Genomic DNA, 27,557 nt, shown 5'->3' on the forward strand with positions numbered 1-27,557 from the left:
TTTGTTTTTTGCCTTGTTTCGGGCTGCTGTCTGCTATCAGTTACGCATTACAAATGAGAAACTATTCTCAATTGCATCAGTTTTGTTTGCCAACTTCCCAAATTTCATGAGGAGAATTGCCTTAGCTGCTCAATAAAGACAGGAAAACAAACCGCGATAAAGGCGGGGTTGTACCATATTGTGACGTCGACGCGCTCTGCGATCGACTGGTTGTGTCTGTTCTGCCCTTTCCCACAATCCTTTGCGGATCCAAAGCAGGCAGCACAGCAGACTTGCCAGTCATTGCGGGGAGCAGCGAGCAAAAATAGCAAAATTGTCCTTGCTTTTTTTTGGTGAAATTTTTGTTTTGTTTTGGTTTGGTTTGTGGTGTTTTCGAGCAGCAAAGGTGATGAAGGAGACGGCGGGGGCCAAGCGACGCGACCGAGCCGGAGGCCGAGAGCGAGACTCCAAGGCCGACAAGCCCAAGGAGGCCGCCGCCGAGCCGCAGGACGTTGAGATGTCCGAGGCGGAGGCCGCTGGCTCGGCCAAGCCGCCAAAGGAGCTCGACAGCCTGACACTGGAAGGTAGGCCAGCCCGCGCCTCCGATAACTCCGGAACCGGCACGCCGCCACCGACTGCCCGCGAGTCGGCACTCGGCTGCGAGCCTCGTTAACATCGGTGCTAGCGCATGACGTCACTTTTCTAACTGTTTATATCGGCCGCCTTGGGGACACCGACGTTCTACAAACATCAAACGAAATACATTTTATCAAATCAAATGCCTTTATTGTCATTCTGTTTAATGCAAGCTACGAAATTATTAGCGTTGCTCCACTGGTGAAGTCAATAATTTAAAACAATACCAAGCAATCAATAAAAGTAAAAGAATAAGGCCGCCATAGTTGTACGTAGTCCACATTTTTTCCATCTGCTGTATGGATTATTGTCACACTATTGGACATATTTACACTATTGCACGTCTTATTTCACTAATTCACTATTGCGGTAAGTTGTTGACAGAATTCACTTTTGCACTTAGTTGTTCAGAGATTACAAGTATTGCACATGATGTTTACAGATAGTATTGCACATGTTAATAGGTTACAGATATTGCACGTTTTTAACAGGTTTCAGGTAAATCACATTTTGTTGGAGGTAGTGTTGTGATCCCTTGTTCAGAGCAGCGATGGCTCTGGGGAAGAAACTGTCTTTGAATCTGTTTGTCCGTGTCTTGTGAAATCTGTAGCGCCTACCAGAGGGCAGTAGGTTGAACAGTTTGTGACCGGGGTGAAAACAGTCACTAAGAATGTTCCTAGTTCTGCTGAGGGCGCAAGACCTGGCTTTGGTGTCCAATAAGGGTAGAGAGTGGCCAGCGATCCTCTGGGCGTGATCGATGACCCTCTGCAGGGTTCTCCACTCTGCTGCTGTGCACCCCCAGTACCACACTGTGATGCAATATGTGAGGATGTTCGCCACAGTGGCTCCGTAGAAGGAGACCAGCAATTTTTCCTCCAAGTTGTTCCTTCTGAGCACCCTCAGGAAATGACGTTGATGCTGGGCCTTCTTCACCACCGCTGTGGTGTTAGCAGACCAGGAGATGTCGGTCGTGTTTTTTCCTTGTGTGATATCGCAACATCCTGTTTGCCGGTTTGACATGGTGATAAAAGGTTTTTGGTCCCAAATGGAAAATTTGACCCAAAGGCACGGGTACTTATCAGTGACTTAGCACACATGGGGAATGCGAATGTCGCAACCCCTACCCCATGACCTTGCCAAGGTCTCATTCGAGACTTTTATTGAGCAAACCCGTTCTTGGAATATGGGCGAAAAGCCACTCAAGCCTCATGCTGGTTTGGCGCATCATGTGTCGATTACTGTTTTCACACTTTGCTCGGAATTACTCAATTAATCGGGTGTCATTCAAAACACTCAGACATCAAGGAGCACGTGAAGCAGATCGAGAAGGCCGTGTCAGGCAAGGAGCCTCGCTTCGTGCTGCGAGCCCTGCGAGCCCTGCCCTCCACCAGCCGCCGCCTCAACACGCTGGTGCTCCACAAAACAGTCAGCGGCTTCTTCACCAATAATGCTGCCACCAGAGACTTCCTGCTCGCCTTCCTGGACGAGGTGCGTCATCTCACGTCACCTCAAATATTTAAATTCCCAGGGTAAATTTGTCGACTTGGACTAATGTGGCGTGTGTTATGTGTGCGCAGCCTATGGACCTTGTGGATGGGGACGTGCCTTTCCGACCCAGGACGGGGAAGGCTGCCACCAGTCCTCTGCTTCCTGAGGTGGAGGCGTACCTGCAGCTCCTTTTGGTGGTCCACCTAACCAACAACAAGAGGTTCAGCGAGGTAACACTTTCCTCATTTTCTCCTGTTATTTGTGCACACGAGCAGCCATCCGACATAAAAGACGTACAACACGGACAGTTATTACCAGCATCAAGTGGGCACCGCTGCCGTTTTCGTGGAATTTGTTCAGAAACATGTTTAAATGCCTCTGAAATCCTCCATAAAAATGCATTCTGGAAAGGCATTTCAATGTTTATGTAACCATGTTAAAGGTTATTGAGATAAAGCTTCTTTTTTTTTTTCAAACCTGGGAAACTTTACAGTAAATAACACAAAAACATTCATACAATCAATATAAAGAATAAAAAGTCACAGCAATATGAAAGTGTGCCATCTGATTTCGTTTTGTGGTGACAGACCGACGTGAACCATTCGACTGCGGTTCTCACAAGTTATCCAGTTGCGCAATTTAAATTCACGTTGTATGCACACGTGATACCAACCGAAACGTCACGCTCATTTTGACGGAATTTGGGCCTGACCAAGCTTGTTGGTGCATCGTCTTCCATGAGCCAATCACAGGAAGGCTTCCTCGAGAAACAGATGAAGCCAAAGGGTTGCGAAATAATCAATTTAATCTCGTTTTATCATCAGATTTATCTCAAGGCGATATCTTACAAAAGCGTCACCCAAACATCACTTTTTTTTCTGCCCCCTACCACAAAAACTCCCTTTCTCCAAAGAAGCCATCTTGGGGTTTTCCAAATTAGCTTCTGCATTGTGCTTAGGTTGCCTCACACTTTCTCATTTTCACTGAATGTCATTCTGGGCAAATCTTGTCATATTGCTGATTCTTGTGATTGGGGAGTCAAGACTGAAGAATGATGATGATCATTCTCCCATTCCTAACTCCCGGAACACTGCAAAGAGATCTTTAGTGGACGTTTTGGGGAACTAGCCATGTCCCCAGGTTGTTCCTGTCATGACAGCAGAGGGCGACAAAAACTCTCAAATTCTGCCAAATCCTGCTGTCTGTTGCCACTCCACCATTCCAAAGTATCGTTTCGTGATTATCATGTGTGTCACAAGATCTTGAAGGGTGAAAATCCTCGTGTGACTTTACGCAGGCGCAGAAGGTATCTGACGACCTGCTGCAAAAGATGGCCTCCAAGAACCGCCGGGCTCTGGACCTGGTGGCTGCCAAGTGCTACTACTACCACGCGCGCGTCTACGAGTTCCTCAACCAGCTCGACGACATCCGCAGGTACGCCCAAGTCGCTCGCCACACTTGACCCGCCGGTCCGCAGGTGCAATGATTTGCCTGGTACGTCCATCAGCTTCCTGCATACGCGGCTGAGAACGGCGACGCTGCGTCACGACGCCGACGGCCAAGCAGTTCTCCTCAACCTCCTGCTGAGGAATTACCTCAACTTCAACCTCTATGATCAGGCCGAGAAACTTGTCTCCAAGTCCGTATTTCCAGAACTCGCCAACAACAACGAGTGGGCCCGATACCTCTACTACACTGGTAATAAGCACCCACACATTTGTACTACCCGTTCCGACACACACACACACACACACATACACATACGCTGGCCGGGGTCACTGAGTGCCATTGCATGTGTTGTGTGGCAGGTCGCATTAAAGCCATCCAGCTGGAGTATTCGGAGGCCCGCCGGACGTTAACCAACGCGCTCAGGAAAGCCCCCCAACACACTGCGGTTGGATTCAAGCAGACGGTGAGCATGCGCACGCAACCAAAGCAAGGAGCAGGAAGTGGAGAGGCTGACAGGGGCATGTGTGTGTGTGTGTGTGTGTGCGTGTGTCTGCGCAGGTCCACAAGCTTCTAATTGTGGTGGAGTTGCTGCTGGGAGAAATTCCCGACAGGCTACAGTTCAGGCAGCCATCGCTGAAGAGGTCACTCATGCCCTACTTCCTGCTCACTCAGGGTCAGTGATGACATCATCAGCTTCGAGCATCCATCCACTAATTGTTCCAAGCGTCAGCGTCACAACCTCAGTGCCACCTGCAGGCATGCAAGGGAACAACATTAACATGGGCACGTGCCACTTTAAATCTGATCATTATTATGCAGGTGTATCAGATTTCTATCCACAAACGAAAGAGGCCCAGTTTGAATTTGAAAAAAAAGTCTGAATTGTATTGTTCACCCTGGATGAAAAACAAACTATTTTATGTTTGAAAATGGACAAAAAAAATCGGAATTGAGCCGCAGTGTGGACGTAGCCATCGTCCCGAAAGCACATGTACAGAATAGGTCTTATTTTATTTTCAACAGTCAATTAGTTTAAAAATGTTTTCAATTAATCGATGAATCAGCTTTAAAAAAACTTACCAATCTGTTACTCAAAAACAGGACTTTATTTCAAGATGATGTTCACGCAGGAAAAGAAACTGCCAGGAAATCTAGCGGTAGATAAACTATGGCTGGTCATGAACTCGCTGCTACAGCCGCTCTTTTTTTTTCCCCCCTTCTGATGTTTAGTGTATATGAACGTTGTCCATAAACTAAAAAGAAAAAAAACATCTCAATATAAACGTGACATATGATGCAACCCATCTAACAACTACCAGAAGCAAAGTGTACTTGTTTACATTGGACCCATGTGCACAATGCTAGTATGAGCAGGATTGTGTGCCGCTAACCGCTTTCAACATTTGACATTGTGTGTGTGTGTGTGTGTGTGTGTGTGTGTGTGTGTGTGTGTGTGTGTGTGTGCGCGCGCACGTGCAGCGGTGAGAACAGGCAACCTGTCCAAGTTCAACCAAGCCTTGGAGCAGTTTGGCGAGAAGTTCCAGGCGGACGGCACGTACACACTCATCATCCGCCTCAGACACAACGTCATCAAGACAGGTGAGCGCCATTGCACGGCACCGCGTCGAGCCGAGGCGCTGTCATCGCACCGCGCAAACTAACCGCGTTGATGCGAATGTGCGCAGGCGTGCGTATGATCAGCCTGTCGTACTCTCGCATCTCGCTGGCCGACATCGCCCTCAAGCTCCAGCTGGACAGCCCCGAGGACGCCGAGTTCATTGTGGCCAAGGTAGCGTACCTCGCGCGCGCGCACCCATGCGCATAGACGTGACGGCCGCGTGTTCTGTCCGCGCAGGCCATTCGGGACGGCGTGATCGAGGCCAGCATCAACCACGAGAAAGGCTTTGTCCAATCTAAAGAGACCATGGACATCTACGGCACCCGAGAACCCCAGCTGGCCTTCCACCAGAGGATCTCCTTCTGCCTTGACATACACAACATGTCCGTCAAGGTGAACGCCCGCACGCGCCTGTACATCAGTCAAAGTGTCGGCGTCTATCATGGTGTTAACTGTGCTGCTGTTGTGTTCAGGCCATGAGGTTTCCGCCCAAAGCTTACAACAAAGACTTGGAGTCAGCTGAGGTAGTTGCAAGCAAACACACACACACACACACGCACACACACACACACACTACACATTTGTTTACACTAGACCAGGGGTGCCCAACCAGTTGATCGTGATCAACCGGTAGCCCGCGGACTGGTCCCAAGTCGATCGCGAGAGGTGTAGAGAGAAATGAGAAGGGAAAAAAAAAATATTTGTGTGTATGTGTGCATGTTATTAATATTAGATATAATTTACTGCAGTGTACAGTTTCACGTTCACTAAAAGTATTTCATGAATAAAATTAAAAAGTAGGTCAGCTTTAACCTACGGTGGCTTGTAACGTGCATCACAGGAACGAGGACAAATTAACACGACATGATTGCTAAGTTTTCACATTTGTGATATGGTGAGAGAAACGCACGCGACCCTCTCCACTACTTCCCTCGCTATGAAGACAACACACCAAGAGCATGCATATTCATGAAATGACGTCACTGTCAGCCTATCCCAGTGCGGCACAACTGACATGTGCGTGCGTTTTCAGGAGCGTCGCGAACGTGAGCAGCAAGATCTGGAGTTCGCCAAAGAAATGGCCGAAGATGACGACGACAGCTTCCCCTGAGCATGCTAACTTCCTGTGCACACAGGAAGTGGCGGTCTGATGTTTATTACCCACAATTCCCCTCTTTTCTGCTTCTTTTCTTGTGTTAACAAATAAAGATGGCCATCTTGTAAAGGTGTTTATGATTTTCCCCTCACTATTACTCACTATTATTTAGTTCACGCTTTGAGATGCTGAAAGCTTCCATTGGCGCCCATTTTGCTCCGAATAGCCCATTGCAACTTTTCAAATGGAGAGAATGACTGAAAACAGATGATGGCCCAAAAAAAAGGCCATCCATCCTTCCTTGCATCCATAGTAGCGCTTCCTCTCATGAGGGCTACTTTTGGGTGTGCAGGATCCTGAGCTGGTCGCCAGCCAATCGCAGTTTATATTTATACTAAGCGGTTGGACGCTTAAAAATAATCAAACGTGTCTGTTTTGTTTTGCACCAGCTTGCGTTCGCCCAAGTGTCACCAACAGGTGGCAGTGTAACCTCCAATGACATATTCCCAGACGAAGAAAGAAGGGGCGGGAGTCCAAATTTCCCAGGATGCACCGCGGCTGCTGACAAGATGGCGGAACAGAGGCGAATGAAACGCGATTGGAAATCGTTTTGCATTAGTATTGCTTATTTTCAGCCTCATTTGACCATATATCCATTACTTTGCTAATACAGATTGATATCTACCATGTTTCGAATTGGCGCTTGTATTTTAGTTTTTGTAGAAGCTTAGTTTGTTTTTGGAAACGGTCTATTGAGAAATTCCATTTACACACAAAAAAAATGTACTCAATATATCGTTAAGATCACACAAAAGAGGAGTATTTTCACTAAAAACGTGTCACCAATATTTTTTTCAAATTAAAAGATCCAACCAAACCCCAAATTTTCTTGATATGTTTTATGCAGCTCCACCAGCCTCAACACGGAGTTCTGATGAATATTGTTTGTGAAATATAAATAAACAAAAAAATCCAGCCATTTTGATCCAACTCGGGAGGTGTTATTTTGTTGTTGTATTATTGTTATTGTGTCACCAACAGGTGGCAGTGTAACCTCCAATGACATATTCCCAGACGAAGAAAGAAGGGGCGGGAGTCTAAATTTCCCAGGATGCACCGCGGCTGGTGACAAGATGGCGGAACAGAGGCGAATAAAACGCGATTGGAAATCGTTTTGCATTAGTATTGCTTATTTTCAGCCTCATTTGACCATATATCCATTACTTTGCTAATACAGATTGATATCTACCATGTTTCGAATTGGCGCTTGTATTTTAGTTTTTGTAGAAGCTTAGTTTGTTTTTGGAAACGGTCTATTGAGAAATTCCATTTACACACAAAAAAAATGTACTCAATATATCGTTAAGATCACACAAAAGAGGAGTATTTTCACTAAAAACGTGTCACCAATATTTTTTTCAAATTAAAGATGCAACCAAACCCCACATTTTCTTGATATGTTTTATGCAGCTCCACCAGCCTCAACACGGAGTTCTGATGAATATTGTTTGTGAAATATAAATGAAACAGAAAAATCCAGCCATTTTGATCCAACTCGGGAGGTGCTATTTTGTTGTTGTATTATTGTTATTTTATGTTGTATGTAAAGTGCTTTGTTACAGCTGCAGCTGGTCTGAAATGTGCTATGTAAATTAAGTTGTATTATTCCTAGCCCTCATGAGCCTTTCTGTGAGTTATGGGCATAGCTCCCATTATGAAGCAAAACTGGTGTTTTGTTGTCATACCATCTGTTTTGTTGGAGTCCAATTTCTATAAACAAATGCTAGCTGTTGCAGCTTCAAATAGAAAACATTTCAATTACGCTTCCTACTCTTGACCATCAATCGTCATCATTAGGAGGATGACATCAAAAAGTCCATCTGAAAATCTTGATGTATCAGTACCTGTACAGTAATTCACATGTTCCAAGAGGGTGGATGCAGTCGTATTTATCTTAAGGCAGACGTAGAATCCAGCCAAACCCTTCAGCTAAAATAAACTCCAAAGGTGGTAACCACATTGCCTTGTATGTGTTCCCCCCTCAAAACACAGGAAAACTCGGCACATAATAACAGCAACAATGCTACACTACCTAAAGGACATCTACGTTTCTTTTTCTGCTCAAATAAACCCGCAACACTTTTCAACTACCCCATCAATCGATCTCTGACTGTGGCAAACAAAACAAAGATTAAGGGCCTTCTGCTGGAGTGGAACACTTCTGGAGCCATAGAAGTGGGAGTCAACCTGGAAGTTTGCAACCTGGCGCAAAGGAAGTAAAACATGAAAATAACGATTGTTTTTTGCACTTGTTTACAATGATGGACAGAAGGCTCTGTAAGTTGAACAAAAATTTTGATAAAGCAGCAGTATGTGTTTGGTGAATGGCTTGAATGCATGTTGTGATGCAGCCAAGCAGTTTTGTTTTTTTTTTACACTGAATTAAAACTTATGTGGACTATTATATAGTAGCTGTATTAAATTTGTGGAAATTGTTCAGCTACTACAAAGTTAGCGCAGTTTTGAAATGTTTTTATTACACAATACTTCTGACACTCCCCTCACACACCTCATTCAACTGACATAACACACGTTAATAACTCACAAATGAAAACTAACTGAACTGAAAAACAAAAGTCAAAATAAAATGAAAACAAATGACAAACGGGTGACTGTTTCCACCAACAATGCAAGTGATTATATCACTTTTCCTGCACTGACGACTGCAAAAAAAAGAAGAAAAACAAAAGGTTTGAGCGGTTTTGAACTCGGGACTTTTGATACCCGAGGTAACCGGCTCATGCCGAATAAGTGGCACAGAGAATGAATGGACGGACATTGCAACAACAGAAATGGCCACCTAATAATAATAATATGTAGCTTTTAGGTAAGGCTCCATTTCACCACAGCTGGCCCCTCGGCAGCATTATTCAACAATAAAATAATCCTTCTTCCCTCTTTCACTTTGTGCCTGTTTCCTACTTCTAAATAAACGTAAGCCATTATCATTGACGTATGTCGAGTTAGCAAATGCGTGCCTGGAGCACTTCTTCAGCCTGTAGAACAAAAAATGCTTAGTCATAACAGATTAAGATTAGCAACTAAAAAAAAGTGCACAAAGTTGTGCCAAAAGCAGCAGTCTTAAAAATATTTAATTTTCGACCAACAGTACAAAACACTTTTGCTTGGGAGGTTCGAACGCAAACTGGTCGGAACGTCTGCGCGGGAGCCAAAGCGCCGTTCGGTAACGACAGCATGCGCTCGACAGTCTGTGGTGACTAAACATTCATTTCGAAATTTGGGAGATTCCAACAACCCTGGCCGGGAAATGCCAGAGGTGCCGAAATGTCTGTAGCGTTAGCAGTGACTTTTTTTTGGGGAGATGTTTTATGTATGGAATCTGTTTTGGCCACACCCTTTTCTGTTTTCCTATCCATAAAAGCTAAAGGGTTTCCAAACGCCCGCCTTGAAACCCCTTCCCTTGCCCAGCGCTACTTTCACTTGCCTTCCACCAGCGGGGAGCAGTAATTGCGTTTGGAAACATTGAAGGATGTTACGATGTCGTCACATGTTGCATGGCCATCCATGTCATGTGACCATCCGTACAAGGGCGCACCCCAAATGGAAACAGCTGTGTGACACCACCCGTCAGCAGTGGCAAAGATGTTCAAAGGGACAGTTCAAGTTAGTAATTTATTCACGTCAATCATTGCAGTCTTCATGAACATGTCAACCCACAAGCCCCACCTTTTTCAGTTTTTTTTTTCTGTCTCAGCCCACCGCTGCCGTAGCCCCACCCCCACAGCAAACTCAAAACTGGTCCGGCTCCTTTCTTTCGCCCCTCACCTGACATTCACCCCCTGCGGGGGGCGCTGTTTGGAGTTTGCGGCGGGAGGGGGCATAACCTCCTGCCAAATGAAAAGCCAAAGCGTTTTGTGATGCCGTCAACATTCACGAGCCCTGCCCGCACCCCCCTTTCCACACCCCTGCACAACCCCGAGTCCTGCTGGGCATGAATGATAAGCACTGAGTCATGGAAAAGAAAAATGTGAGGAGAAGGGGGCGGGGCTGGGACCTCCGAAAATGTTCTCGGTTGCTTCCTGCGGGCAAGGGCGGAGCTATTTCAGACACCTCTCGAAGTAGGTGGAGCCTATGTAGCCGCCACGCAGCGTGCGATGGACGTTTTGCTCAAACAGGCGGCGGTTCGTCTGCAGGACCTCGGCCGCCTCCTTGTTCAGGGGGTCCTCGGGGTTGGGCTCCTGAAACGCAAGCAAAGGGCCACTCTGATGATGTTCGTGATGAGGTCAGCAGTCACGTGACCCCCAACAAGCAGGAAGTAGTCACTCACTAGAAAAAGATACTGTAGGCCGTAGATGATGGAGTTTATTGTCAGCACAGGCTTCCAGTCCTCCCTGTCACACACACACAACGCACACACACAATTAAAACCCTTACACACACAAGCACTGAAATGTGATGTGACTCAGCAAACAGGCAGTGAGACCACCTTAAGATGTTGAGGCAGACGTTTCCTTCCAGGTCGATGTTGGGGTGGTACACCATTGTCTCACACTTCACCTTTGGGGGGTCATGAGGGTAACCCTGTCCTACCTGCAACACACACACACTCACCACATGTTGCATGCAAACACACAACAACATTGCCGCGGTGACAAGAAAAATTGAGTCTGACCTTAAAGCTGAAGACAAATTTTCCTCCTTTGTAAAAACCCTAACAGGAAAAAAAAGTCATCTCTCAACTCGAGTACATAGGTGTACGCGCGCGCACACACACGCACGGACGGGGACACATACACACACACACACACACACACACACACACACACACACACACACACACACACCTCATCAGGTGAGATGATGAGTCTGAAGTTGAGGAGGTCATCGTCATCAGGGAAGTTGATCTCACATGTCTTCGGCAGGTTCAACTCATTGATGTCTGAAACACACATTTTCAAATACCATCAGTATCTGAAAGAAACCCTTTTGCAATAAAATAAAAAAGTCAAGTCGTGTCTGAAACAGACCCCCTCCAAATAAAATGCTGTCTGTCTATTTGTGGGCATCCAAAACAGGCATTTTCAAAAACACTTGCTGTCTTTCGCTGCTTCAACTAGTTTTTGTTGACTCACTGATCATATCTTAAAGACACCTCTTAAATGAAGCATTAGCCGCATGGCATAGTTGCAAGACCACATGATTAACAGTTTTGCTCTGCATTTTGGATGTTATGTCATCACAGGCATTGATGTCACTGGGACATGAGCAGGGGGTGGTGCCCGAAACCTTGCAGGTGTGGCCTGCTCACGTGACCCCTGCAGGTGTCATGACGTTGGGGTGCTAATACAGCAGCACCCATGTGCGCTAACAGTTTAGCACAAAGAGCGCAGTCGGGGGACCTAGCGTTGCTAGCTGCTAACCAGCCGTGAAATATGTTTTGTGTGTATGTTGTCAGTGGAGGCTGGGCTAGCGGGAGTCAGCTCGCTAGCAGTGAGCCTCTGTGGCTAAGTGCTAGCCGAGCGTATTCTTGGGTTGGGAGCAGTGACAAGCTCGTAGTTGTGTTTCAACAATTCCAAATAGATTAACGCAGACGTACGCACACACATCTATGTAGATTCAGAAGTGTAAAAGTGTGTGTTTGTGTATTGGTGAAAGAGCGCACCTTTCTGTATTCGTAGCTGGGCCGCGCTGGCTTTTTTACCGCCGGCTCCGGTTCGGTTTCCTCCAGCAGATTCCTCGTCTTTCTTCTGCTTGAGGGAAAAGAGCTTAATCATCTTCACTCGCGGGATGAGACGCACAACGACGCCTCCGATCCGTGTTCGCCGAGTCCGCGTCGCCTGCTCGCTGGCTGGCTGGGGAGTGTGTTCCGTCCCAACAGCACCCGAATGTTGATAGACGAGCCGACTCGACCGGCGCACGTCAACCAATTACACGCCGCTAGCCGAGCCGAGCCTAGCCTGCTAGCTGAGCTGCTACATGCTAACTGCTAGCGAGGGGGTTCGGGCTTGACTCGCTGCAAAACACTTAGAATACCTGTTACTCGAATAGGACTTTGGCTTTTTACTTGTACTTACTTGTACGCTTTATTTCAGAAAATATATTTGTCTGTATCCCAGTGTATCCACTGTGACTCTAGTGAGTCGAATCATTAAATTGTGACGACAACTTCAAGTCCCATGATGCATTTCTGCATTTGATATCATATCCGCCAAAAGGGCCTAATTGCGGCATTTGTTGACTTGTATTATTAAATACTGATTGGTCTCCTCGGAACCCGCGCACGAGCCCGCGCGCGCGCCCGCAGCCACCTGTGTGACGTCTTCAACGTGAGCGTGTCATTGCACGCCACCAAAACGTTCGCGTCTCACACACACACACACACACACACACACACACACACACACACACACACACACACACACACACACACCCACACACACACACACAACAACAACAAACGACCGGGGAGAGCATGTGGCCCACAGGTGTAACAGATTTTCTGTTGTGTCCTTCTGAAAAAACTGTAACTGTATTTTCTGTCAGTGTCTGCTGCTGAAAACAAGAAAGCTATAAAAACCTTGAAATTGTGCTTCCATTTCAATGTCTTTTTTATTATTATATTGTTGACACATGACACCGGTATGTTTTTGTGGCGTTTATGTTTTTGTATCTTTATGTATCTTTTTGTTAAATAATGATGGGTGGGTTGGGACAAGAAAACGAAAGCGCGGGTCCTGCCTCTTGACTCGCGATAGGCTGTGGAGGGAGGGACTGACTATTGGGACTACTTTATGCGGAGGGATAGCAGCGCGCACGTGTAGTGAACAAGCCCGAGAAGTAGAACGCGCGAGCGCGCGCGCTGAGAGGTGCGCGGCAGAGAGAGTGAGAGCGAGCGAGCGATTGAGAGAGAGAGGGGGGTGAATGGGCTAGTCCCACAGCAGCAGCACTTCGCCCTTCGCCTCCTCTTCCTCAATACCCATTAGTTGTCTGATCATAAACACATCGGCTGCGCCGGGCTAGCTGGCCAGGAGCTAGCTAGAGGCTATCGGCGGCATGAAGCGCGCGTGAGACGGCAGCAACCAAACAAGGAAGCTGACGGACGGACGCAGGGACTGACGACAAGCTATCGCGGCTAGCTGGTTGGACGGCTAATCTTGTTGCTAATGTGCGAGGCACGAGCATGCGAGCTGATAGCCAGAGGTGGGTGACAATGACAACAACGGCCGTGCGCGCGCACGCGAGCTCTTTGAATCAAGAGAGCAGCCAAAGCGATGCTAAGGGCTTAGCATGTTAGCCCATGTTCCCTGTTCACGGAGGGGGCTTGTGTGTGTGTGTGTGTGTGTGTGTGTGTGTGTGTGTGTGTGTGTGTGTGTGTGTTCACGGTTAGCACCCTTCAGGTGCTGCCTGCCTTCCTGATGCTTGCTAAGGGTACTAGCTGAGTGCTTTGTGATGCCCGTTGATCACGTGATCCAGTGATGATTCGTAGCTGCATGTTAGTACTGTATCACAAGAAAGCACAGGAACAAGCTTTGACCTCACACCGTGTTGGTGTTCTGCAAGTACACACAGATGAAGTATTTTGGGTTTTGAACTCCACATCTGTTAATCGAGACCCTAAACCAATGTTTCATTCAAATAATTTGAAATAGAATGAATCAGTCCGGAACCGTGAATCAAATTATGTTGACATTGTTTTTATGGGAGTATACTGAACTGGCAGCACAGTTCCCCATATTGGCTGCTGTTTTAATACATTTTGACTGATGTCCCAAATGCTGCATCTGGTTGGAATGGCCACTTCAACCCATGTACAACGCAGTAAGAATTTAGAAAATCGCAGTTTGGGTTGCGATGAACTGCAGAATTTTTGTGTCGGTTGAATGGTCCTTTTCGGCAGTATCTAAAAAAAATATTTAAAAAAACCTGAGGTGTAACTGTGAGCCACCTAACAACTAATTAATGATCACATTCATTGGCAATTGTTTCAGCCATTGTGTAATGAATTTCAGTCTTTCAACTCAACTTTATTTTTATACACTGTCTCAACAGCAGCAACTTAGTAAAAGCGCTTTACAGACCACATGACATAAATTATATCGTGAACAGTAATACAATCATAACAAACCAAATGTCAGTTAATTAATGATTTCTGTCGTGCTCTATGTAAGCAGCTTGTCTTTTTCTGATGGATGGAGTGGACCAAACCAGGAAGTCGGTCATCAAATTATTTATGTGCATTTTCTGTACTGTCAATTTGAAATCATGTCCCATTTTTGAAGAGAGACCTTCCTGATTAGCTGTCAAGTTTCAGTCACCTGGCATAGGTCGAAATTCCTGAAGGTTTTCTCGAGTCATTGTGTCCAAATTAGTATGTGATGTTGGAAACTGCGACGGATGACAAATTGATTTGTTCTGGAGGAAATTGCACCAAGATGGTGAGTGTACTGACACGTTTGTCTTTGTTGTCATTACAGCTGACTCGTTGTGGGATGTCGGGCAGTAAGGCGCTTGGCGGTGGGGCGAGGCGCAGGAGGACGCGGTGCCGCCGCTGCCAGGCGTGCACCCGCAGCGAGTGCGGCGAGTGTCACTTCTGCAAGGACATGAAGAAGTTTGGGGGGCCCGGACGTATGAAGCAATCTTGCCTGCTCAGGCAGTGCACGGCGGTGAGACTCACACAACACGCCACATGCTAACGAGAAGGTACCAAATGAGGCAATTCCTGCTGAGTCTAGCGTGGAAGACGCAACAAGCCGAAGTGGTGCTGCTGCTCAGCTTCTGGCCAGCTAGTTCGTGGGAAACCAAAATGCGCGCTGCAATGAAGCCACTCTCACTCGCTCGCTCACTCTTTTTCTCCTTCTCTCCCCATCCCTCTTTTGTCCTCTCTCCCTCCATCACTCTTTCTCTCTCTCACTCCCTCTTTCTCACTTTCTCTCTCTCACACGTCACTCTTTTGCACTCTCTCTTGCTCCCCCCGTTTCACACGATGTCTGTCCCTCTCACTCTTCTCTGTCTCATCCTTTCACTGTCTTGGTCCCTCGCTCTCCTCTCTCTCTCCATTTCTCTTTCTTTCTCTCTCTTGCTCCGGTGCTCTCTTGCTCCCTCTCTCCATCTTGCTTTCTCCTCTCTCTCGCTCCCTCACTCTCTCTCATTCTTCCGGGCTCCTCTGATTGAGCCACAACAGTAACAAGTGGCCTCATTGTTTTGAAAGCATGGTGATTCCCAGTGTGAAGGTGTCAGTTGTCTATGTCCTTCATTCCCTTAAAAGAAGGCAAACGGTGTGTTACACTATGCTCAAAACAAAATCGTTCACATTTGTTCCCACACCGCACATCGAATAGAAGTCTGTGAGCATTGTCAGATGCTGTTTTTGTTTTGAAGGTTTACAATTACCGTAATATCTATATCATTTTACTGGAGCTCATCTATGGCGTTTCTCATTTATCTTAGCACGAATTTAGTGGAATGTTATTGCATTTTTTTCTGGTAAAAATCGTTCGCCGGGCTCAGTTAAATCTCAAGGAGCCGCAATATTGACACGCTCCCGGCGGGCAGGGTCACTGACTTGTGAACTCTGCGGGCAGCCTGTACTCCCGCACACGGCGGTGTGCCTGGCGTGTGGCGAGGCGGGGAAGGAGGACACCGTAGAGGGCGACGAGGACAAGTTCAGCCTGAGCCTGATGGAATGTACGATCTGCAACGAAATCATACACCCACGCTGCCTCAAGGTGGGTTCCACCCTCACTTCTTGTTGCCCGGCGACACCCACGAGAAGCCTGCCTGACGTGCATTCGTGTGCTTTGCGCGGTGGCAGATGGGCAAGGCGGAGGGCATCATCAACGACGAGATTCCCAACTGCTGGGAGTGTCCCAAGTGCCACAAGGAGGGGAAAACCAGCAAGGTCAGTGACTGGTGCCATCTTTAACTTGTGACCAAGCGCGTGCGCAGATGTTTTTGGGGTTTAAAAAAAAATTATGAATAGAACAATTGAGATCGGGCCCAGAGCACATCCAACATTCGGTTGGCGTGGGGGTCCACTTTTACTGCTCAAAACACACATTTCAACACACACCTTTAAGCCCTCCAAATGCCCGGAAGGAATCACACAGCTCACACTTGCACAAATTTGGCAAAGTACAGAAAATCATGTAGCGCTGGATATTTTTTTTTTGTGGGTTTTTAAAGTATTAATATTTTCATTCAATTGCATGTAATTGTTCTGCCTGATGCCACACAGCGCAACCAGGCCTTTTTTCTCTCCCGATTGACAAAATAATTAATGAATACATTTTAAAATATCAAATGCTGAACGGTCTTAACAAAGCAAATATACATTATTGTTTGCAAAAAATGTAACTTAGTTGAAATCCACAGCACAGCCGATGATGTCACGCAAATGTGTCTGGTCATCAGCAGTAGCTACATAGCATTTCGAAAGTCCTTTGGATCCCGCCCTGTTCAGCATCCCCCCCCCCCCAATCACCCTGGTCTTGTGTGCGCCCACAGGAGCAAGCTGACATGTTGGCCAAGAGGCGTCTGGACAACGGTGAGCTGGGCCGCTGGAAGCTGACGGACGAACCGCCACCCAAGAAGGAGGCGCCCAGGCCGGAAGGCGGGCACAAGAGGAGGAAGGAGATGCTGCCCTCGGATGGCGGACCCAAGAAAAAGGTCAGGCGGTGCCCTGCTAAATGTGGAGTGAAAAAGCATTCATGGACACACACACACATTGTGTTGCTCTCTGGCAAACCCCTGACACTGACTCGCCAATACCCCGGAGTCTCATCAAGCAAAGTTAAGGAGCACTGTCGTGAAGAAATCTTAATTAAAACGACCAGTCACGCTCTGCTGCTCACAATAAACGTGTCTTTTCTTTTAGATGAAGGGTGCGCACGAGAAACGTCTCAAAAAGGTGCACTTCACGTTTTCGTCCGTTGTGGTTCTTTTGAGTTGATTCTGACTTGTGCTCTTGCGTCCTGCTTTTAGAAGCCCAAACAAGAAGGAGCAGAGTCCAATGGCCCTGCCTCCTCAGCGGGAGGATCGTCTCTGGGCTCCACTTCCTTTGTGACAGCAACGGGCGATGGACTGGGAGGCGGGGGAACCAGCACAGATCAGCGCTCGCATCACCGGGAAAAACTGGAACGCTTCAAGAGGATGTGCCTGCTGGAGCGCCGGCCCGACTCGTCGTCGTCGTCGTCATCCTCCAGCTCCGAGTCGGACTCCGAATCAGACTCGGATAACTCGCTCCGCAGGGTAGGAGCCTCCTCGCCTTCCTCACCGCCTCCCGTCACTCATGGCAACAGTGGTTCAGGACGGACGGAACGGAGCCGCAACGAGCGGGACCGGCGCCTGGCGGAGTTGGGTTTCAGTGCAAGTGACGAGTCGGACGATGAGGACGAGGAGCGGGAGGAAGAGGAGCGGGCGGGAGACAAAGTGCGGCGGAGAGGAGATGGAGACACGCCCGGAGTAGGAGAAGCCTCTGCACTGCGGGGGAGAAAATCTGCCGCGATAGACGGAGACGAGGCCGAGCCGCTGCCTTCAGACAGAGTTGGGAAAAACTCGTCCCTCCCGCCGCCCTCGCCGCTCTCATCCAATCAAATGGCCCCGTCCTCACAACACAGCAACGGGCAGGAGCCACGCAACGGACGTGCACGCGGCGAAAAGGAGAACACTAGCAGCCTGCTGACCAATCACAGACATGGCGGGGCGGCGGGGGGCGGGACCAAAGGCAACAAGAGTCGACAGAGGAACTCTGTCCCCACTTCCAACGGGGGGCGAGGAGGGAGCGGTAGCGGTGGCCCGCTGGTGTCGGCCACGGCGGCCTCGCCCTGCTCAGGGGCGGCGGGGCGTTCGCATGTGATGAAGCGCAGCCCTCCCGCCGTGCCGTCGCCGCCGCGTCCCGTCCAGATGGAGCGCCACCTGGTGAGGCCGCCGCCCGCCTGCCCCGAGCCCAGCTGCCTCCCGCTGGACTCGGGCTGCGCGCACATAATGACGCGCGACGCCTGGCTGTGGGTCTTCACCTTCCTCACCCAGCGTGAGCTGTGCCTGTGCATGCGCGTGTGTCGCACGTGGAGCCGCTGGTCAGTTCGTCCGTCCGTCCGTACTCCACGCAAGTGATTCCCAAGCTCATCAGGTGTCCGATGTTGGGCGTTTTTGGGGTGACGTTGCAGGATGAGCCTGAAATGCAATCAGCTGAATTTTGTCTGGCCTTGTGTAAACTTCAAAATGTCCAACGACAGAAGGTTTCAGTACTTTTTCCACAATTTGTTCTTTGACAAGGATGGCAGCAGTGAAACTCTAGGGGTGCAAACCAACCATGATCCGAATAACCGATTAATCTGTTAATTATTCATTTCAATGAATCGCTTCAAAACATTTCTATTTGGAGTGTACGAAAAACCAATCGGGTCAAATCGGAATAACGGTTTAGATTTAAAACATGCGAGCGCATCGTATGGAACCGAATCGCTCCGCTTTCAAATGGATTGCGAGACATGCAGAATGTTCTTTTAATGGAGAGATAAAACACCTCATTTACACAACAAATTCAGTGCATCACACAACAGATCTGGACCATATCGAATCGTAATCCCACAGAATCGAATTGTTCCACTTTAAAATGGAACCGGCCTTGTGCGAAAATCGAAATGGCAAGAAAGTCTGCCTTGTGAAGCCGGCTCATCATTTGTGGTTTGCTCCCTCACCAATGTCAGAAAATGGTCCAAAATGTTGCTGATAGTTTTCCAAAGTAAAAACGTCGCGGTTTGCAAATGTTTTTATTTGGATTCGATACTAATATAATATAATATATAATATAATCCACCTGCATGGAGGATTACAGAAACCAGAGAGAGAATATTTGCTGTTGAGTGGCTGGAATTCTGTGAATTCAGAAAATTTCAAGTTCAATATGAGGTCTCAAAATGATTCAGCCATTATCAAAGTAGTTGTCAATTCATTTGATACTCACTTAATTGTCAGTTCATCAATTGTTGAACTTTTAGTTCACAATCTGATTAAAAAAAAAAAAAAAAGAGCTGTGCAAATATCAATTGGACTTGAACCAGGACATTTCTGAACATATCTCACGGCAAGTTGCACAAACAGAACCGAAAGAGAGAAAAGATGAACTTGTGGTTTCAAAAGTGTGCAGACGGTCAAGCTTCGGCTGCATTTTGGTCTCATCCTGACACCTCACGCCTAAGAGGCCGAAGGCTACGTTCACACTGCAGGTCAGGAAGGCCCCTTTGGGCTTTGTCGCTCAGCGCCGTCCTTTGATGGCGTCGCTCGCTTTGCGAAAGGTCAAGTGGCAAAAGAGAACGTCACTTGGCGTGGCAGTTTTGGAAGGACGGAACCAAATCTGGTCCGTGGTGTCCCTTTTCGTTTTCCCCATCCAAATTTTTTTTTTGCCTACCTTCTGTTTTGACAATGAATTGTGATGACTAATCACCTTTTGATGGCACACCGTCGGAGGAGCGTGTCTACTGCAGTCGCGTCGGATACATTTCCCATTGATGCCCACAGGCTATCTGCAGAAGTCTGGGTCTGATTTGGGGGGTGGGGGTGGGGAAATCACAATTTTACTCACCACATTGACGTAAAAAAAATCTGATGCATTGGACGACACATTGGGCAAAAAAATCGGAATGGACCTGCAGTATGAGCGTAGTCTAATAACCCCGCTTTTTGTGGCTACTAGATTTTATGAGAAAATGTAGATTTCACGTGTTCAGAGCCATTTTTGGGGGGGTAAAAAGAAGTTGTCTTAGCTGACTGATGGTTTCGTGCTGATGCTTCAGCCTTCGTCACCGCTTGCCGATGTGGCCATGGAACTTTCAGAGGGAGTCAAATTCCCTGACCCGACTGTGATGGTCAAAAGAGGCCGTCAGGATGGACGACAAGTGAGGACAAGGGGGGCGTGCGCCACTTCTTTACCAGCGGCTGTGGCCTACTGGCCCAGCATCTGCTGTTTTTTTTAGACACGTCACACCAGGAAGCAGTGGGGCTGAAGCATTAGCCAAGGCAGGCCCTCCCGGGTCACACAGAAGGATTTCTCAAACATTGTTAAAAAAAGAAAAAAAAATAGGCTTGTTGTCATCTGCAGAACCCACTCAAAAAAAGATTATATTATTTTAATTTATGGCTGTTTCCTTGTTCTTAGTCTTCAATTGGCTGCATTGCATTTATGTCACAAATATGAAGGTTATTGGTGGGAAATTTTGAACACAATCTAAAGATTGTAGCCCCAACCGACCCGTAGGGACCCGATTATCGGGACAAATTCACTCTTAGCACACCCCAGACCACGCGATCATCTTCTAGGAATGCAACCATTGTCTTGATAGGCATACAGTCGACCACCGATATTGGCAGGCGATACCGACCAGCCAGCCTACAAGTAGAGTGGGGGCTCATCAAACTGACACCGACTGAAATGCATTGGGGGAGAAAATTGTTACATTTTTTTGGGATGTACTTTTTTTTTTTTTTAACCCCAAATCCCCCCTCCCAAAATGCTGAAAAACATTCAATGTTTTCTGCAAAAATGTGGGAAATCCCCCCCGCCCCCCCCGAAAATATTTCAAACACATATTCAAATACATCGACGAAATTTGAAAACAAATCTGCAAATCAAACTATATGCGGGGGTCCTGTTTCGGGCCGAAGAGAACGTCCCTTAACCTGAAATAGATTTGTCTGAACATGAGAAATTGAAAACTTGTCATCACGTCGATTTTTTCATTGCAAAAAGTGGATACGTGTTCATAAATGTACATTAATTGTTGTGCTCGTCACTACACGTCACTGCCATAGAGAGACACAACAGCCTTATTTTTGAGTTAAGCGCTCATCGTTTCCGAGCGGCGACGTCCAATTGGATCATTTCCTGCGGCCCGCTGCTTGGGAATCACTGCAGTTTTCCCACATAGGCCCGACAGTCATAAGTAACGCTGGCCCGTGTGGTTGCTGTGGCGATGCAGGTGTTGCGACAAGCGTCTGTGGAGTCGGATCGACCTGAGCCGACAGCGCTCCATCACGCCACCCATGCTCAGCGGGATCATTCGCAGACAGCCCGTCTCGCTCAACCTTGGACACACCAACATCTCCAAGAAGCAGCTCGTCTGGCTCATCAGCCGCCTGCCAGGTCTGCCAGACTATCCGTCCTCGCTCGCATATGCACTTGCTGTCAACCACGCGGCGGCCGTGTCCACATTCCCGGGCTGTGTCCTCCAAAGTCCACGTTTTCGGCCGCACAACAGTCCAAATCTTTGATTGGTACTATGTGTGTGCACGTGCGTGTTTGCGCACACCAAATATCAATATGCGTGTTTTAGTGTGTGACATACGTGTGTATGTGCTCAAGGCCTGGCGGAGTTGACGGTGGCGGGCGTGGCGTGGCCAGCAGTGTCGGCGTTGTGTCAGGGCGTGCGGTCGTGTTTGCGCATGTTGGACTTGAGCGGTGTGGACGACTTGAAGGACGCTCACCTGAGGGAGCTGCTGGCCCCACCCCCCGACAGCAGGACAGGTGAGCACGCCACCCGCAAACCGTATATGCTATTGAGGCCGATGTCGTGCCTTGGCTAGTTTAAGGACCAAAGCAGCATTTTTCCTGTATTCAAAATTGATTGCCACCCCCAGCCAGGCCGATTGATAACGCTCAACATGGCGTAAAGCTACAGCTGTGCTGATTGAGCGATTGATGTCCCTCTGTGGCAGCTACGTATTTTAACTGCAGTTGCAGTGTTGCACCACTACGGAGGCGCTATCAACGGCGGTGCACTGAAAAGACCTGAAGCAACGACAGTCAAACCTCTTGTTTTCGTCCATAATCCGTTCCAGAAGGCTGTTCGAAAACCGAAATTGTTCGAAAACCGAAACCACGCTCTTTTTAAAATAAAAATGTTTACTGAACACGTCTGCTCACAATGGAAAGCAACACGAGGAAGCATCACTTCCACGTGTAAGGAAGGCAAGAGGAGTCAAATGGTGCATTCAAGTGCGCTCAGTTCATTCGAGAACCGAAATTTGTTCGTCATCCGAGGCATAAAAAACTCGAAATTTTTGGTCGAAAACCTAATTGGTGGAGAACCGAGACGTTCGAAAACCGAGGTTTGACTGTATTAAGGAAGAAACTGATCGAATCATGTTTTTCTCCCCGCTTGTCGGGGCTATCGGCATCCCGATTTTTCCTGACGCGTGGTACAAATGAGTAAATATTGTGTTTTTTGCATCCAAGTATGTCGTGTTTAAAAGTTTTCTTAGTGTCACAGTAACATTTAATTTTTAGTGTTGAAGATATGGCAGGGAAAATTTCCTTTTTTTTTTTTTAAAAGCGACCTTTTAAGCTTGAAATATCATAACGTCTCACGACAACAGAGGGATGATTTCGGTAGTCCCTTTCTGATTGGCTGTTCAGGGCGCGGCGGCAGTGGCGGCGCGGAGCCGCGAGCGGGCCGTTTTCACAACGTGACGGAGCTGCGGCTGTCCGGGCTGGACCTGACGGACGCGGCATCCCGCCTGCTGGTGCGCTTTGTGCCGCGTCTGGCCAAGCTGGACCTCAGCCACTGCGCCAACGTGTCGGATCACAGTGTGGCCACGCTGGCTGCGCCCACCTCGCCGCTCAGACACACCCTTACGCACCTCAACCTGGCAGGTGTGCTCACCACACGCTCAGCTTCCACCGTGTGCATGTTTTGTGGCCCACCAAAGCAAATCAAGTGGAGGGGCAGCAATTCATTGCTTAATTGTCAAGTCATCGAATATTGACCAAACCTTGTTTTACTGCAAATTGTCCAAATGCCGTGAATTTCAGCCTCTCAACATCAAACCACCTCTCATTTCCGTCAAAACAATCCCAATTCCAATGAAGTTGTGTCATTGCGTTAAACAGAAATAAAAACAGAATACAATGACAAGATATCTTTGTAGGGTATTCAATTAAATATCGGCTGACCATGATTTGCAATTTACGGTATTCTGTTTTTATTTCTGATTAACACAGTGTCCTAACTTCGTTGGAATTGGGTTTGCAATTTGCAAATAATGTCCTGTTTTTGAAAAAAAAAAAGAATGGAAATTATCAAATGATTTTTTTTTTTTTTTTTTTTGTCGAGTTGTTGATGGATTGAAAAAATAATGGATGATGAAAACAATGGTTGGTTGCGGCTCTGTATCATCTCATGTTTGTTGCGTCGAGCACGTAACCATAGCGTGTGTGTGTTTGTGTATGTGTGGCAGGTTGTGTGAAGGTGACTGAGCAGAGCGTCCCGCTGTTGCGCCGTTGTCCGTCCCTGCAGACGGTGGACCTTCGCTCGTGTTCGCTGCTTCCCACCGAAGCGGGACAACTCCTCTGCTTCCCAGCGCAGCCGTCCTCGTCTTCGTCCTCGTCCGCTTCCTCTTCCTCCGTCTCCAACGCCACGCTCGCTGCTTCCACTTCCTGTCCGCCTGAGGACAGGACGCTGCTAAAGAACAGCTAAACGCTAAGTGCCCCGTGGCATCATGGGACATTTGAGAACACTACAGGTGAGGAGGAGGAGGAGAAGAAAGAGGAGAAATGTGTTGGCATACCTCTGAGCGTGTACATATTTGTTCTCTGTACAAACGTCTGTGTGTGTGTGTGTGTGTGTGTGTGTGTGTGTGTGTGTGTGTGTGTGTCTGTCTCTCTGTCTCTGTAGTTTCATGTAAATGAGCCCGCACACCCCCAGAGACCACCACTTTCACGACCCCCGACCCAAAGCCGTAGAAATCAACTAATGTGACACAACATCGCAGGCAGTGCAACTGATTAGATTCCAAAATGGATTATACAGAATAGATCTTTTCCACAGAAAGCTCACAATGTTTATCTGTGATGTTCATCTGACGGTAGCATCGCAGCCACTAAATGCGCGAGGAGGAGGAAGATGCTCCCAATTTGAAGACAACAGAGGGTTTTTTTTTGTTTTTTTTTTTTTTTTTTGCTTGTTTATTTTATTTGTTACCAAGGCAAGCACCCCCGGTCTTAAGACATATCATTTTTTTGACACCAAATCATTTTTCATATCTTCAAAGTAATGATGCATCATATTGCTGAGGTTGTATTTGATGAATATAGTGTCGGGTTCATCTCCCACTGGCGTCCTCCTTTTGGGAACCAGTGCATCCTCGCACCTAGTCAGGGGCGATTAGAACAGCCGACGGCCCAGACAAGCAAGCCTTTGGACACAATACACCATAAAATCCACTTTTAAAAGCCAAAATGTGTCCTGAAGCTAATGCAAGGTAAAGACAGGAATAGAGACAACATGGCGTCCATAAACCACGTGACTTGGGTTAAACCGGTGCCGAGCAGTGTGCTGACTTGAAAGAAAGTCCTTGCTTTGGTTTCTACGGCTTTGGCCCCCGCCCCCGTTCACCTGCGTGTCAGCACAACTGCAGGAAGTCTTCCCTCTTGTCAAGACGTTCTTTGCTAGGCTAAGCTGAGTCATACGCTACCGAACTAGGCTAAGTCATAATGCTGTGGATCTTAAGCTAGTCTTGCTGTGCTGTTCAGGTTTAAAGGGGAACTAAACCAAAGATGTCAAGCCTTTTTCGAAATTAAATGTGCATATATTTTTACTCGTGGTGTTTGAACGAACATCTACTTTTTAACCAACCAACCTCCCGCGATTGACCCGTTACCACACGTGCACGCATACATGCGCACCCATGCACATGCGCGCATACGCATGCATGCGCACATACCCGGGCACCCCTGTCTTAAGTGATGCTTTTTCCTAAAATATACAAAATATGTTTCTAAATATTAGCATTCACTCATACTTATTCACCAAGCCGCCTCCCTTTCAAGACAGTTTCATAGGCCAACATAAAGTTTGAACAAAGCACGCTCAGTCTAACTAGTAATGTGACCTGCAGCCACCATCTTTGTGGAATGAGCACTTCAAACACCACTAATATACTGCTCTTCTCACCTATTATTGTTCCATTTCCACTATTTTACTTGAAAAGTAAGACATTTTGATGCATCGATGTGAAGAATATCTTGCATGCAAATGTATGTATTCCTGGGTTTAGTTCCCCTTTAAGGAAATGTCCTCTTTTGGAGATGATGATCTGGTTCATGTTAGCATAGTTGGCACAAAAATACGCTGTGCTGGCTTTTGCATTTTAGCAACAGTAATTGAAGAAGAAGACAAGTAAAACAATTTTGGAGGTGAATGTCAGAGGACCCTTCCTGTTAAGCTAGGCTAACTAGCCGCTGTTCCGCTTGTCATATGGTATGTGCACACATGGACTCCAGTGTTCACGGTTGCATGTTTTGTCACTCCAAAACAGTCGGCGGGCTCGGCAACCACATGGTTTTTCTGAAAAGCCCTCTCGGTTTTGGCGACTTGCCATTCCATGCTAACTTTGTCTTGTATGTCGTCAACTTGACTAGCAGCGAGCTAACAGTGTTGGCAACAGATCACCCGACGCTTGCAATGCTATGAATCGGTTAACAAAAATCAATCTGAGATGATTTTCCGAGCTCATTAGCATGTTAGCAGACCGGGCTCGTCAGCTAGCATTTGGTGGCGCGCTAACAGATGGTTGATCAAAAGTCGGAAGGCTCACCGGATGAAAGAACAAAAGCTTACCAAATGTTGAAATAAGCTTCATTTTTCAATTGTTTACACAAGTCTTTGACTGTTGGTCGGACAAAACTGTGACAAATTGTGGCCGTTCAGCAGCGGCTTGTCAAATCGCTCCTTATTTTACTTGCTAGCAGTGCTGGCAGAGTGCCAGCTTGTTGGATGATTGCAAGGTTTGCTTCCTGTTCACCTTGTGTCATCAAGTTGATCACTCAACTATAGAGTTCACTATATAAAAATAGCTAACAATATATATACATATATATATATATATATATATGATTAAGGACTTATTCTTTCAGTCCTAGAGTCAACTATTTAGTCCACTATATAAAAATCTTAATAGAGTGAATTCTGGAGTTGTTCATTAGCAACTGTCTAAGTCCACTGTCTAAAAATCCCCATGGTCACGCGCTAGCAGGATGCTAGCAGGGTTGGCTTCCCGTTAGCCGTGTCGTGCCAACAAGTTTGCTGGTCAACTCACATGTTGATTGTGTGTATGTGTGTGGGGGGTGGTTTTTTTTTTTTTTTTTTTGGTTTTGTTTTTTTAATTCTGCTTTTCCCGTCTTGTGCAGGTTAGCCTCCAAGTTGCCTGGCAACAAGTGGGGAGATGAAATCTGATTGGACGAAGGTCCTCCTAGCTCTTAACTATTTAGCAGTACACGCGCTGAATCGACGTATTTGTATTTCTGGATATTTTCAAATGCACTGGATCATCAGGACCTTCATCCATCCTTTGCCAAAATGTGTTTTCTTGTAAAAAGGGGCATTTTATTTGATTTTGTCATTTTGTTGTTCTTATACTTTGTCCAAAACTCTTCCTTTGTGTTGATGGGAAGATGAGGAGGCAACTTGGAAGAAAAAGCAAAAGAGCAACTCAAGGCAGCTATGACGAATGAGTGACTACTGTAAAACAAATAAAGAACCAATGAGTTGTTTTTTTTAAATTCCATTTTTTAACGTTATAAGACGACTGTGCTCTTCAGGAGGGCGGAGCTTCGCCCACCTGACATCCTGTCCGTTGTAGGACAAATAAAACAGACATGTCATCAACACATGACATGCTCTGCATGTGTTTATGCTTATAATAAACGGTTACTATTTAAGAAGCACACATCCATTGAAAAAAAATGTTCGATATAACGCAAGGCTGGAATTGGGCCGAAACCTGTATGTCCAAGTGTGGTCAATTTCCTATTTTCCACAAATTGGTCAGTCCCCATGTGTGTGGGTCTGCTATTTTTACAAATGACTGATTAATCAGAAGTGCTGAGAATGGCAAGTTCTCTGATGATTATCTAATTTTCATGGCACAAGAACACGAACAAACACCTGCTATTAATCAGCACACATGCAAAAAAAATGTTGACAGGACTGAATATGTACATGAAAACTTGTGAATGAATTCCGCGCTAAAATGCCAAAAGCGCAATATCACAGTGAATGTACGTTAAATGTGCAATACTATGACAGACAATGAACAGGTTGTATTTGTACATAGCTGGCAAAAGTACAAACTCCTTTTGCCGAACCTTTCCAACTTTGCGAATACAGTATCCCCGTGTGAGAAGCTGTGACGTCACCTTGCTCGTCAGACGTTAACGTGATGACGATGACGAGATCTTCAAAGTCAACTCACTTGTGTCACGAGCCGATGATGTCA

General features: G+C 46.9%; 3 protein-coding genes across 6 annotated transcripts; 2 read left to right on the plus strand and 1 right to left on the minus strand.

Moving 5' to 3' along the window:
- Window positions 1-220: 220 nt before the first annotated feature.
- psmd3 (proteasome 26S subunit, non-ATPase 3) lies at window positions 221-6,399 on the plus strand. The gene is made up of 12 exons (XM_019866352.1): window positions 221-563; window positions 1,913-2,103; window positions 2,193-2,333; window positions 3,401-3,537; window positions 3,611-3,801; window positions 3,912-4,015; window positions 4,111-4,225; window positions 5,032-5,151; window positions 5,238-5,341; window positions 5,408-5,563; window positions 5,644-5,694; window positions 6,204-6,399. Exons 1-12 carry the CDS (start codon window positions 389-391, stop codon window positions 6,279-6,281), a joined length of 1,563 nt encoding a protein of 520 aa, XP_019721911.1. The 5' UTR covers window positions 221-388; the 3' UTR covers window positions 6,282-6,399.
- A 3,541-nt stretch (window positions 6,400-9,940) lies between these two features.
- ube2m (ubiquitin conjugating enzyme E2 M) lies at window positions 9,941-12,490 on the minus strand. Its single transcript, XM_019866402.1, has 6 exons — window positions 11,950-12,490; window positions 11,132-11,226; window positions 10,960-10,998; window positions 10,774-10,877; window positions 10,615-10,678; window positions 9,941-10,525 (listed from the first exon to the last, which is right to left on the minus strand). Exons 1-6 carry the CDS (start codon window positions 12,059-12,061, stop codon window positions 10,385-10,387), a joined length of 555 nt encoding a protein of 184 aa, XP_019721961.1. The 5' UTR covers window positions 12,062-12,490; the 3' UTR covers window positions 9,941-10,384.
- Window positions 12,491-13,128: 638 nt separating this feature from the next.
- fbxl19 (F-box and leucine rich repeat protein 19) lies at window positions 13,129-27,065 on the plus strand. 4 transcript variants are annotated; one of them, XM_019866340.1, is made up of 12 exons: window positions 13,129-13,487; window positions 14,762-14,950; window positions 15,869-16,012; window positions 16,099-16,185; window positions 16,791-16,952; window positions 17,161-17,193; window positions 17,268-18,361; window positions 21,263-21,426; window positions 21,646-21,807; window positions 22,699-22,935; window positions 23,520-23,804; window positions 23,957-27,065. In XM_019866340.1, exons 2-11 carry the CDS (start codon window positions 14,777-14,779, stop codon window positions 23,756-23,758), a joined length of 2,496 nt encoding a protein of 831 aa, XP_019721899.1. In that variant the 5' UTR covers window positions 13,129-13,487; window positions 14,762-14,776; the 3' UTR covers window positions 23,759-23,804; window positions 23,957-27,065. The 4 variants fall into 4 exon arrangements, with proteins under 4 accessions (XP_019721899.1, XP_019721898.1, XP_019721900.1 ...); XM_019866339.1 differs by having other exon boundaries at window positions 23,520-27,065; XM_019866341.1 differs by lacking the exon at window positions 17,161-17,193 and having other exon boundaries at window positions 23,520-27,065.
- The last annotated feature ends 492 nt before the right edge of the window (window positions 27,066-27,557 follow it).

Source organism: Hippocampus comes, unplaced genomic scaffold (genome assembly GCF_001891065.2).
Source record: "Hippocampus comes isolate QL1 unplaced genomic scaffold, H_comes_QL1_v1.1 scaffold99, whole genome shotgun sequence".
Classification (NCBI taxonomy): domain Eukaryota; kingdom Metazoa; phylum Chordata; class Actinopteri; order Syngnathiformes; family Syngnathidae; genus Hippocampus; species Hippocampus comes.